Source organism: Hemitrygon akajei, chromosome 3 (genome assembly GCF_048418815.1).
Source record: "Hemitrygon akajei chromosome 3, sHemAka1.3, whole genome shotgun sequence".
NCBI classification, from domain to species: domain Eukaryota; kingdom Metazoa; phylum Chordata; class Chondrichthyes; order Myliobatiformes; family Dasyatidae; genus Hemitrygon; species Hemitrygon akajei.
Window position 1 is genome coordinate 41,152,117 of NC_133126.1, and position 13,886 is coordinate 41,166,002.

General features: G+C 37.6%; 1 protein-coding gene across 7 annotated transcripts in view; it reads left to right on the forward strand.

Annotated features, from left to right (window-relative positions):
* Positions 1–13,886, forward strand: part of LOC140724897 (MAPK/MAK/MRK overlapping kinase-like) — a 109,534-nt gene that overhangs the window by 60,808 nt on the left and 34,840 nt on the right. For all 7 annotated transcript variants that reach the window (XR_012098209.1, XR_012098208.1, XR_012098211.1 and 4 more), the window contains 2 exons: positions 801–977; positions 11,069–11,153. Coding sequence is in view for 2 of the 7 variants with exons in the window: in XM_073039654.1 (XP_072895755.1) it covers positions 801–977; positions 11,069–11,143 (252 nt within the window). In the remaining 5 variants the exon portion in view is untranslated. The remainder of the gene's footprint in view (positions 1–800; positions 978–11,068; positions 11,154–13,886) is intronic.

Genomic DNA, 13,886 nt, shown 5'->3' on the forward strand with positions numbered 1-13,886 from the left:
ACACTTCACCTTTGAATCTTTTGAGGTTGTCTGCTGTATCTGGTGCTCTTGATGTGGCCTCCTCTACATTGGTGAGACCTGATGTAAATTGGGGAACCACTTTGTCAAACACCTTCACTCCATCCGCAAAAATCAGAATTGCCCAGTGTCCAACTATTTTAATTCCTCTCCACATTATTGTTCTGACATGTTAGTCCATGGCCTCCTCTCCTGCCACCAGGATGTCACTTTCAGGGTGGAGGAGTAACACCTCATATGCTATCTAGGTAGCCTTTAACTTATTGGCATGAACATCAATTTCTCCTTTTAGGAATTGTTTTCCTCCACCTTTCCTCTTCTATTCCCCATTCTGGTCCTCATCTTCTCCTCACCAGCCTACCACTGTCCCCTGTTGCCCCCTCTTCATCTTTTTTCTCCCATGGACTATTCTCCTTTCCTATCAGATTCCTTCTTCTCTAACCCTTTCCCTTTTCCACCTATCACTTCCCAGCTTCATCCCCCCCTCCTCCACCCACCTAGCTTCACCTATCACCTTCTAGCTTGTCCTCCTTCCCCTCCACCCACCTTCCTATACAGTCCTGATGAAGGGTCTCAGCCCGAAACATCAACTGTTTATTCTTTTTCATAGATGCTGCCTCACTTGCTGAGTTCCTCCAGCATTTTGTGTGTGTTTCATTTTAGATACTGATTTTACATTAATATGCTAAACCAAGTCTAAAACATATTTTCATTTACAGGAGAGATTTGTCATAAAGATTTGTTAGGCATACAAGATTTTATTTCTTGTAAATTATCTGCAGGGTATCCCTATACGACGTCAAATCCCTGTGGAACTGCCAAAGCTGAATGTGCCAGCCACAACAAAGCATGCTGGTTATCCCAATCGGATTTTAAAGCCAGTTTTTCCAAAAGTATCAATGCATAAAACTGGAATTCTACCTCAAGTCTCATCTGTACAGTATCTTGGAAAAAATAAGGTATGAATGACCTTTTTGTTCAATTTTATTTTGAGAACTACATTATTTTAAAAATTGTGGCTAGAAGTTCTAATTATTTTGTACATAATGCCTACACCAAGAATGTGCAAGAAAGGCATTTTCACGCTAAAGGAATGTATTATCAGAATTGTTATATTCTGGTTGTAATGAATAATGCATTTTTTTCCTTTTTCTTCTGTATTTGCAGTTTGTGGTCTTTTGCACATTGGTTGTTTGTCCGTCCTGTTGGGTGTGCTCTTTCATTGTTTTTATTGTGTTTTTTTTATATTTTCAGTGTAATGTCCGCAAGAAAGCAAATCTCAGGCTTGTATATGGTGACATATATGTACTTTGATAATAAATTTACTTTGTACTTTGTACAATATTTCTGAACAATAAACTATTTGTCTTCAAATATAACAATTAATTGCTTAAATGAAAACATGCTTATCAATGGCTACCAGCTAACTTAACCACGGTGAGAAAAACATTATCAGCAGCTTCACATTGTTGCAGTTAGAACCAAATGCTGTTCAAACCTTCAGTGTAGCTGACGTACTCATGAAGTAAATTTGCTGATGACACAACTATTGTCAGCTGAATTTCAGATGATGAGGAGGCATACCGGAGTGAGATAGATCAGCTGGTTGAGTGGTGTCATAACAACAACCTTGCACTCAATGTCAGTAAGACCAAGGAATTGATTGTGGACTTCAGGAAGGGGAAGTCAAGGGAACACACAGCAATCCTCACTGAAAGATCAGCAGGAGAGGGTGGACAGTTTCTAGTTCCTGGGTGTCACCATCTTCGAAGATCTATCCTGGGCCCAACATAGTGATGCATTTACAATGAAGACATGACAGTGACAATATTTCATTAGGAGCTTGATGAGACTTAATATGTCACCAAAGGTTATTTGCACTACTGCTTAGTATGGAGGGGTAACTGCACAGGATCGGGAAAAGTTCAGAAAGTTGTAAACTCAGCCAGCTCCATCATGGGTACTAGCCTTTGAGGTCATCTTCAAAACGACTTGCCTCAAAAAGGCAGCATCTATGATTAAGGACTCTCACCATTCAGAACTTGCCCTCTTCTCATTACCACCATCTGAGAGGAGGTATAGGAGCCTGAAGACACACACTCAACATTTTTGGAAGATCTTCTTCTCTTCTGCCATTAGATTTCTGAATGGACAATGAATGTATGTGCACTACCTCACTATAATTTTTTTTCTTTTTTTGCTTTTTTTGCACTACTTATTTAATTTAATGTTTATGCATATTTCTTATTGTAAGTTATAGTTTTATTATGTATTGCACTGTACTGCTGCAAATTTTAATAGTAATATTAAACCTGATTCTGATTCAGATTCTGAAGACGTTCTGTCTTTTTCCAATTGGTGTAGCCAGAAATCCACAGGGAAGTGGATAATTTCAACAACCACAAACATACAAACTAAATAATTTTGTTACAGTTTATTTTACCTTCTAAAGGCGGTTACAATGAGGGGGTAAGTTGTCCAGTATTCGGTCTCCCTCCATGTGTTTTTTCATAAGTATCCTTCTATCATGGTTTATTTGTAGCTTTCTTAAGTAATAACTTTTTTAAAATCTCTTCCCTTATCCTCCCCTAACTCCACTTTCTCACTTCATTCAACAGCATTTAGAACATAGAACAATACAGCACAGTACAGGCCCTTTGGCCCACAGTGTTGTGTTGACCCTTAAACCCTGCCTCCCATATAACCCTCCACCTTAAATTCCTCCATATACCTGTCTAGTAGTCTCTTAAAAATATTTCTTCTCAATGGATTAGTTTTAAAGTCAGATAGAATTCCAATTTGTTAAATCCCTTGGGATGACTCACTCTCCAGAAAGCTAAAACAAGTACTCTATAAGAAGACTTAAATGGAACCTACTTGATCAAGCATCAAAACACATGTGAAACACTTAAATCTGAGTTGATCTATTTTGGCAGTCCCTTGTGATTGAGCATGACTTTCTTCTCTGGTTTTGATCCTGGGTTGCCACAGGGTGGCATGGTAGCACAACGCTTTACAGTACCGGCGACCAGGGTTCAATCCTCACCGCTGCCTGAAAGGAGTCTGTACGCTCTCCCTGTGACTGCATGGGTTTCTTCCGGGTGCTCTGGTTTCCCCTTACATTCCAAAGATGTACTGATTGATAGATTAATTCGTCATTGTAATTTGTCCTGTGATTAGGCGAGGATTAAATCGGGGGATTGCCGTGTGGCGTGACTGAAAGGACTGTTGTATCTAAATAAATAAAGCCACTGTGTCTTTCAGCAGGAAAGATTAAAGCACAGAGTTGGAACAATGATGTAGCTTTATTTGACTCCCATCTTCACCAAGATTGATTCCCTGTTTCCATTTGGAGAAAAATCTGAGGAAGATGGATAGTGGAGCCAAATATAATGGCTGATGTTTTTATCAGAATTAGAATGTATTATCAGAATTAGAATTATGGGTTTATCATCAAAGAATATAATCAAGGCTAACATTTTAGGGCTGCGCTGAGCAGGTGTTCTTTCTTAGAGAATCTATTTAAATTGATGCACAAATTCTGATAGAACACAGAACTGTAGAGAACATGAAACAGGCCCAATGGTACTTTATGTCTGTGCAGACCAGGATGCCAAATAAAACTAATTCACCTGCACTTGATTCATATCTCGCTATTCCCTTCATGTCCATGTTGTCTAAATACTTTTTAAATACCAATATCATATTGGCTTCCATCAACACATTTGGCAGCACATTCCAGGCACCTAATACTCTTTGTTCAAAAAAAAACTTGCCTTCTCTCACTTTAAAGCTATGCCTTCTAGAATTTGACATATCAATCCTGGGAAAGGGATTCTAACTATCTAGCCTATCTATGCCCCTCATAATTTTATATACTTTTAAAGATCACACCTGAAAATTCAAAGTTCGAAGTAAATTTATTATCAAAGTGTGTGTGTGTATGTATATATATATTTTCTTGTGGATATTCACAGTAAATACAGAGAAACCCTATAGAGTAAATGGAAAAACTGCACACATCAAAGACAGATGAACAACCAATGTGCAAAAGACAACAAATTGCACAAATACAAAAAAGAAAAAATAAGTAAGTGAGACTATAGGTTGTGGAATTGCTGCTCAAACAGGAGTTGATACATGTCATCAACCTTTCAAAGCACTTATTCACAGTGAATATAAGTGCTACTGGATGATAATCATTGAGGTAGGTAACCACACTTTTCTCAGACTCCCACACTCCAGAGAAAACAACTCAAGATTGTCTAACCTCTTGTTGATGTAATTGAAAAAGAGGGGGTATTTCTCTAGTATGTTGCCCTTTACTCCTTATTGAATCAGTTATTTATTAATATATAATTTTAAAAAGCCTCACTCAGCTCATTTGTTTGTGAAGTTTTGCTGACTACAATTAGCATGAGAATGGAATAGGTAAACAACATGTCTATCCATGGCCTCCTCTGCTGTCAAAATGAATCCAAACTCAGGTTGGAGGAACAACACCTTATATACCGGCCGGGTAGCCTCCAACCTGATGGCATGAACATTGACTTCTCTAACTTCTGTTAATGTCCCTTCTCCCCTTCTTACCCCATCCCTGACATGTTTAGTTGTTTGCCTGTTCTCCATCTCCCTCTGGTGCTTCCCCCCACCTTTCTTTCTCCCGAGGCCTCCCGTCCCATGATCCTTTCCCTTCTCCAGCTCTGTATCACTTTCGCCAATCACCTTTCCAGCTCTTAGCTTCATCCCATCCCCTCCGGTCTTCTCCTATCATTTTGCATTTCCCCCTCCCCCCACTACTTTCAAATCTCTTACTATCTTTCCTTTCAGTTAGTCCTGACGAAGGGTCTCGGCCCGAAACGTCGACAGTGCTTCTCCTTATAGATGCTGCCTGGCCTGCTGTGTTGCACCAGCATTTTGTGTGTGTTGTTTGACAACCTAGAGCGTTTTGCCATCCAGGAAAGTATTACACTCTCAAAGAGAAAATAACAAAGTTGATCTTTATTGTCAGAAATTTTCGGTACAGAAATAAGAATGCCTTGGAACAGATATATGTAGAGGAGCACAGGTATATATAGAACTGTAGTACCTCAGAAGACCGTACCTTAAAATCAGAATCAAAATCAGGTTTAATATCACCTGCATATAAAATTAAATCAGCAGTGCAAAAAGAGCACAAATAAAAAGGAAAAGAAATGGGGGGTAGCGTGCATGGATTCATTGTCCATTCAGAAATCTGATGGCGGTGGGGAAGAAGCTGTATGTGGCTTCAGGCTCCTGTACCACCTCCTTGATGGTAACAATGAAAAGAGGGCATGTTCTGGGTGATGGGGGTCCTTAAAGTTAGATACACCTTTTTGAGGTATCACCCTTTGAAGATGTCCTCTGCTCAAGTGCTTAGTGAGCACCCATGATGGAGATGGCTGAATCTGCATCTCCTGCAGCTTTTTCCAATCCTGTGCAGTTACCCCTCCATAGCAGACGGTGATGTAACCAGTCTGAATGCCCTCCACGGTACATCTGTGGAAATTTGTGAGTCTTTGATGATGTATACCAAGTCACTTCAAGATCCTAATGAAATATAGCCGCTGTTGTTCCTTTGTAATTGCATCAATATGTTGGGCCCAGGATAGATCTTTAAAGATGTTAACACCCAGGAACTTGAAACTACTCATCCTTTCCTGTGGAATTCTCTGCCCCAGTTAAGCAGTGGAGGTTACCTCAGTAAACATAATTAGGACAAGGTTGGAAAGATTTTTGCATAGTAGGGGAATTAAAGGGTTGTGGGGAAAAGGCAGGTAGGTGGAGATGAGTCCAAGGCCAGATCAACCATGATCTTATTGAATGGTGAAGCAGACTTGACGGGCCAGATGAAGATTGGTGTGTGTCCTTCAATTTCCCCTTCCTGAAGTTCACAATCAATTCCTTAGTCATGCTGGCATTGAGTGTAAGGTTGTTATTTTGACACCACTCAACCAACTGATCTATCTCAATCCTGTATGCCTCCATGTCACCAAGTGATATTCTGCTAACAATAATTGTGTCATTGGCAAAGTTATAAATGGTATTTGAGCTGTGCTTAGCCATAGAGTTGTGGGTGTAGGGAGAATAGAGCAATAGGCTAAGCATTCATCCTTGAGGTATGCCAGTGTTGATTGTTACCAGATACTGTGCATGCAGTTTTAGTCTCTGTACCGGATAAAGGATATACTGTATGTAGGAGAATATTAAAGGCTCACTGAACTGATACTTGGAGGGATAAAAGAACTGTTGATTGAGAAGAGACAGGGCAGTTTGACGGGTACTCTAATCATTAGAGCTTAGATAAACGAGAGGGGATCTCATTGGCAGATTGGATGCAGAGAGAATGATTCTCCTGGTTGAAGGGTCTGATATGAGGAGGCAGTGTCTTAAGTATATGGAACAAGGCATTTAGAACTGAGATGGAGGAAAAATTTCTTCAGAACTTGACTTTCCTACTACAAGAGATAGTGAAGGCTGTCTGCTCACACTTCATACGATTTGACACATTTTGTCTCCAGAAATCTCCAACCTGAGAGTGACTTCATCATGGCAGTAGAGGAGGCCATGTCAGAATGGGAATGGGGGATGGAATTAAAATGGTTGGCCACTGGGAAACCTTTCTGTTGCAGATGGAGCAAAGGTGCTCGACAAAGTAATCCCCTAATCTATGTCAGGTCTCACTGATCTCAACATGGGTGCTCCACAAGGTTGTGTGCTTAGCCTCCTGCTCCACTCACTTTACACTTGACTGTGTGGCTAAGCACTGCTCCAATACCATATTTAAGTTTGTTGACAACTCCACTGTAGTTGGCTGAATCTAAGGTGATGAAGAATCAATGTATAGGAGGGAGATTGAAAATCTGGCTGAGTCGTGCCATAACAGCAGCCTCTTACTCAATGAAAGCAAGACCAAGGAGCTGATTATTGACAAGGAGGAGGTAACCACAGGTCCATGAGCCACTCATCATCAGGGGATCAGAGGTGGAGATGGTCGGTAACTTTAAATTCCTCGGTGTTAATGATTTCGGAGGACCTGTCCTGGACCCAGCACATAAGTGCAATTAGTGCTATTCATGGCAGCACCTCTACTTAGAAGCTTGCAAATATTTGGCATGACATCTAAAACTGACAAATTCTATAGGTGTGTGGTGGGGCGTATATTGTCTGGTTGCATCACAGACTTTTATGGAAACACCAATGCCCTTGAATGGAAAATCTTACAAAACGTATACAGCTCAGTTCATGACAGATAAATCCCTCCCCACCACTGAGCACATCTACATGGAGTGTTGTCACAAGAAAGCAGCATGCATCTCTTTTCATTGCTGCAGTCATGAAGAAGGTATGGGACCCTCAGGACTCACGCCAGCAGGTTCAAGAACAGTTATTCCCCCTCTACCATAGGCTCTTGAACCAGAAGAGATAGCCTCATTCAACTTCACTTGCCCAATCACTGAACCTATGGACTCACTTTCAAGGACTCTTCATCTCATGTTCTCAATATTTCTTGCTTATTTGTTTATTTTTTTCTTTTGTATTTGCACAGTTTGTTGACTTTTGCATACAGTCTGTCCACCCTTTTGGGTTTGATTTTCCATTGATTCTATTATAATTATTCAATTTATTGAGTATGCCTGTAAGAAAATGTATTTCAGGGTTGTATGTGGTGACATATATGTACTTTGATAATAAATTTACTTTGAACTTGGTTGCAAAGATTCCAAATTCTCAAAGAATCATTTTCATGGAATGAGGCAGAAGCTGACAATATCAAACTGATAATGACATATTTTGTCTTATTTGTTCAAGGTAGTGCTTTTGTGGAGAGGGAGGGAGAGGCATAGCAATGCAAGGCTGGAACGAGGTTATTTATCAAGTAAAACTTTTATGGCTTGAATTGAAAGAGGCGAGAGATAATAAAACTAAAGGAAAGCTGTAGCAAAATTATCCAGATTATTGGGAAAGATCCTCATTTTTAAGTACCTTCTCATTACAATCTTCTTCGACTCTGCAATTCTTTGAGATATCTGCTTTTCTCTAACTTTGTGAACTTTCATCAGAGCACCATTGATGACCCTCCTTCTCAAGACCATTTAACCCTCATATGCTTTCTGCCTCTCATTTGGTCTTTCCTCTGAGACACTCCTTTAACACTGCTTTATGATGTCATTTGGTTGTCATTTTTTTTGTAATACTTTGTATGTTTTACATCATTTTAGTTCCCTTATAAATATACTATTGCTGTAGAGAAAGAAAATAAAGTAAGCACAAAAAATATTAAGGGATATCAGTCAAGAGTAATGAGGATATTTTAAAAATTGGTGGTTATATTGTAAATGAAAATGAGGAAATGGATTTCCCAATGGAAGAAAATCATATTCCATGAAAATCAAAAGCTCGGTTTACACTAACTTGAACAAGTACACTGTACAGACAAAAATACTAATAACCACTAACAAATCCTCAGGAACTGATGGTTTCCATCCTAGGGTTTGAAAGGAAGTAAGCAAGGAAGCTAGATGATTGAGCTGTATTCTCCTATTCAGCAATTGTCCCTTTGGACTGGAAAATTATAAGCATAACTCTTATTTAAGGACAATGAAAGAGAAACCAGAGAAATAGTCACTTGTTAATCTAGCATCTGTTATAAAGTTATTGTTCAGAGGAATTTGAGATATTTTGAATGAGCCAACTTGGATCTGATATGGGTAGATCATGTCTTAAAATCCTAATTGAAGTTTTCAATAAGCAGCCAAGCAGAATATCCGTAGATATAACTTTTGGAAGGTCTTGAAGGAATTCAGTAAGATTTCACATTAAAGCTTATAAAGTTAAATCAAATTTTATGTTACTGAATTGGTTAAAATATTGGAAAAATAATAGAAGAACTATATAGAATGGATAATATTAGAGATGAGGTTACTAGCTCGTTGTCATTTCTGGCCACTTTATTCTCAATCATCTGTTTTAGTATAAATGTTTAGCCTCTTCTTCCTTTTATGATTGTTATCAATTTGACTCATATTTAATATTAATAAATTCTGCATACCTACCACTAAAAGTTGTAAAAATTCATGTTTGATTGAAACTATGAGGGCGGCATGGTAACATAGCAATTAGTGTAATGCAGTTACAGCTTGAGTGACCCAGGTTCAATTCCTGCAGCTGTCTGTAAGGAGTTAGTATGTTCTCCCCATGTCCTCTGGACACTCCGGTTTCCTCCCACACTCCAAAGGTTAATTGGTCACATGGTTATAATTAGGAAGTGCAGGCTTGTTGGGCCAGAATGGCCTGTTACTGTGCTGTATCTCTTAAGTTTAAAATAAAGTTGGTGAGTATCTTATATTGATGACCTTTAATTTTGCTGTTCTTCACAAGTGGAATCAAATTCAATCAAATTATTCATGATTTTAAATACCCAAAGAGTAGAGTTAATGGTACATAAATCTAATTGGCAGGAAACTATTAGTTGTGTCTGACAGTATTTATGCTGAGCATTCAGCTATATATTTGTTCTCGATCCTGATAACATAGAAGTAATGCATTGAAACTTGCTGATGATGCAGACTTTGTCACTCAAGTACTGTTAATGGAAACATAGACTATAAAATATTTCAAAAGATCTTGATAGATATAAGAGAATGGACAAAAAAGTGACAAATACATTTCAATACAGATTAACTGCTAGTACAACAATCTTAGACCCAAAATGGAATAGAACCTAGGAACAGTGGAGTTCTAAAGATGCTTAGATTACAAAAATGATGCACTAGATTACAAAAAATGTTGCATTTTGGTGCAGAAAGGGTTAATTGAATTAACCATTTAACCAATTAAAAGGTTAATTGAACTAGAACATAAAAGGGTGGAAGTTTTGTGATATCTGGATAATGCTTTAGTTGCAAAACATCCGGAATACATAAATAGTCAAATCACAACACTTTGGATTCCAGTTAATTGCAATACATTGGGACCAGTGCATTTTGGCCTAAATAAGTGGTTGCCCCAATTAGCTAGCTAAGTTTCATGGAAATGGTTAAAAAAAATAAAAAAGACAAATTACCATTTAACTGAGTAACAAATTATGCACTTAAATGAAACACAGAACAAATTAGTACTCTATCAATACTACTATAGTAGTATAAAACTGTATTAGTTTCTAATAGTTATTGATGGAGGAGGTCATCCAGTGTATGCTGCCATGTTCTTTTGATTAACTGTAGAGGAACAAAATCAGTGCAGACACCAAGGGTAAATTTTTTCAGCTAGTGTCAAATCTTTTCATGGCACCTTGGCAAAGGTCTGTAATTTTTAAAGTCAAAAAATAAAATGATCAAAAATCACAGCTATTTGAATCAGCATCATCAGCCCAAATAGAAAACATAATACAAGCATACACAACTAATGCTATTGGAGAATTGCTCACTCTAAGCATGATGTAGTGTCTAACAGCCACACAAGTGCATGCGACCCTTCATCAGAACTGGGAAAGGAAGAAAACAAATTAGTTTACCGAAATTATTGGGCTCAGACCATTAATTATTTCACTTTGTTTTTATTTCAGGGTCTTAGCATTTGCAGTTTTTTTTTTAATCTCCATTTAATCAGGTGCTAATTAATCATATATGATTTAACAGGGGAATTTTCTCCACTGATGAAAAGCCAAGTCTAAATTTCAACTAAATTTCAATTTGTATATCTGTGAAGTTACAATGTATATATTTTTTATAAGCTTGACTGATAATGAGAAATTAATATTTATAATACTCCTTATTAGTTTTATGAGACCAACTGAAATCTTAACTTCTCCAGGAATGGATTTATCAACTTTCTTTTCAGCTTTTTTACTTTTCTGTTATTAGAGGAAATAGTTCAAAAGGGATGGGTTAAGATGAAATGCCCAAAGATCCGGGTATGTTTTAGGTAAAGCCATCAAAAACCTTTATGCGTATACAAACATGGAAGGAGTCTTACGTTTGTTAATTAATCACTTTTCTTTCATCTCTCCACCACCTCAAAATAAAAGGAGGGCCCATTCAATCTTTCTACTCTTCAACAAGAGATTTTGTCAGTCCGGAAGAGCACTGATGATCAGAGATAATTTGGTTTGGGTAAGCATTTCTTTTGCACATTTCTGGCAGTCCCTGCATTTGAGGAGTGTGTTACCTCTGTATAAATATATTTAAAATTTAATATTTAAAAAGCCAAAACAATAAACACAAATGGCACAAAAAAGAATGCATCCTGAAATGCAAGAAAATACGTGGATTCTTGAAAATGCGTTATTCACTGCCAATAGTAAGCATCACTCGATTAAGATGTATTTTATTTCAACACATCTACTTTAGAGGGCAAGGAAAGGAGCAGTCTTTGCATGGCATCATTAACCACAAGTGTGCAGCTGCTTCAATGTACTAGGAACACCCATGACAATATAACATCTTTAATAGCCTCCACATTTTGCTACAGATGCTCGGATGCTAATAAAACTTCATCTCTAGGACGTTATGTCACAAGGACTTTTGGAACATATAATTCCTGTACTTTGACCAAAATGATGAGAAATGCTGAGACATGATTTCAGCTTGGATACTGACTAATGAAAGGCCCATTATCCAATGTCAAGATAGCAACACACCCATTTTTTCTGCACTCTGCTCTACCATAATCCTGTTGGTCCAGGCAAGAAGATTAAGTTTTGTTCTTGCTCTTTTTTTTGCACTGCTTTTTACTTTAATTTTTTATAACTATGTACTGCCACTGCAAAACAACAAATTTCATGATGTATGCCAGTGGTATTAAACCTGATATTGATTCTACAACTGAACCTTTCAGGGCCATTGCTGCTCTGGAATGTCAAATCCTGACACCTGAAGTGTTCTCAGTGGAGTTAATCTACCTCCCACCTTTCAAACGATAGCCCAAGGAAAATGACATTGTAGGAACACTGAGACTTATAAACTATTAGCAAGATAAACATCAAAGCTTGTATAATGTGATTCTGAATTACTTCTGTTAAATGTGACATACAGATTAAATTGAGTTGTTGGCTTTATGTGAATTTGTAGTTGGTGATATTTGAGGAATAGGATACTAAGGTGGTACTAAAGGATCAAATTGGAAAGCAGATGTAAGAAATAAGTGGTAAGAATAGTTGCCACATTGTGAATGGTAGAGATATTTCATGTGTATCACCTGCCAGGAAGGGTACCATTAAGCTGGAAAGAGTGTAAAGATTTACAAATATATTGCAGGACTCAAATACCTCTATGGAGTGGTTGGACAAGCTAGAACTTTATTTCTCAAAGCATTGCAGACTGAAGAGTGACCTTATAGAGGTGTATAAAATCATAAAGTGTGGATGCACGCAACCTTTTTCTTATGAAAGGGAATCAAAAACTAGAGAAGACATGTTTTATGAGAGAGGAGAAGGATTTAAAAGGAACCCAAAGATCAATCACACAAAGGGTGGTGCCTATGTGGAACAAGCTACTAGAGAAGGTAGTTCATGCAGTAACAATACCATTAAGGAGACATTTGAATAGGTACATAAATAGGAAAAGGTTAGAGGGATAAAGACAAAATCATCGCGAATGGAACTAGGTTAGACACCTTGATCAACATGGATGAATTGGACTGAAGGGCCTTTTACTCTGCTGCATTATTCTATGACTATGATCTTATGCAACCCACTTTTGTGATCCTAGGCTAGCAAAACCTTACGCAAGATCAGAATCTCCATTCCTTTGAATGGAGGATTTCCTAACATGGCAATTAGGAAGACAAAGATAATTATTTATTTTTTTTGTTCCTTTATAAAAATTAAAGCATTACAAGGTGTGTTCATGTATTAAAAGCTACAGAGACATTTAAAAACTGTTGCAAACTCAGGAGACAAGGGTCAACCAGAAACATTTGAAGAGCATAGCCTCAGTAATTTGTTCTGTCACTAAGGGTTCACTTACCTTGTTGCCAAACTCTGGTTCAGCAGGACTAGAATGATTGCATTTATATTACTATTCACAGGGTAGCAAAGGGACCTGGTGGGAAACTGGTAGAGGGATGTGGTTCACAAGTATAGTCAGTAACAGTAGATTGACAGGGAATATGAGCATAGATTTTGCTCAGGTATTTTCAGTTTTACTTTTGAATAACATTTTTCCTAACAGAAAATGCTGATAGTGAAAGGACAGTGGAAGTTACATCAGCGGCAGAATTCAGTTGAGTAGAACCCTTACAGAATTTCATGGCTCAGTTGTTAGGATTAATTATTTTTCTGTAAAGTATCTTTGCTTTGCATATTTTAATAAGCCTGATTTTAAAGTTTTCTTTTTTTAACTGAGATTTGGGTTGGTTAGCAAATTTCTTTTAATTTGTCCCTCCGTCCCTTGAAGTCAATTCTGCTAAAATTATATCTATTCTGATGATCCCTGTTAGCCAAATTATTTTAAATTTGATAGTTTAATGGATACTGTTCACCAACAGACTGCAGTGTTTCTTTTTTAGAGGCAATCACATTAATCATGGAAAATTTCTTCCTCTTTACAAATGCTGAGGACCATTAAACCATATTTGAGTCCTTGAGCATTTTGTTGAATTTAAATCTTTTATTTTATTTAAGTGCTTTGGCCCACCACAAAATTCACTGCACAAATTCCTTAAAGCCTGCATGTCTCTGCAACTTAATATAAGTAAGTTCTTAGATTTAATTATTCTTGCCTTTTTGACACAGCAGTAAAAGCAAATATTTCAATTGAGAACTAACAGCATGCCATTAGTGACGGTTTAATTTTGAGAAGCTGGTCACCAAAATTGGATAAGGCCCATTCTAGATTTCATTTATA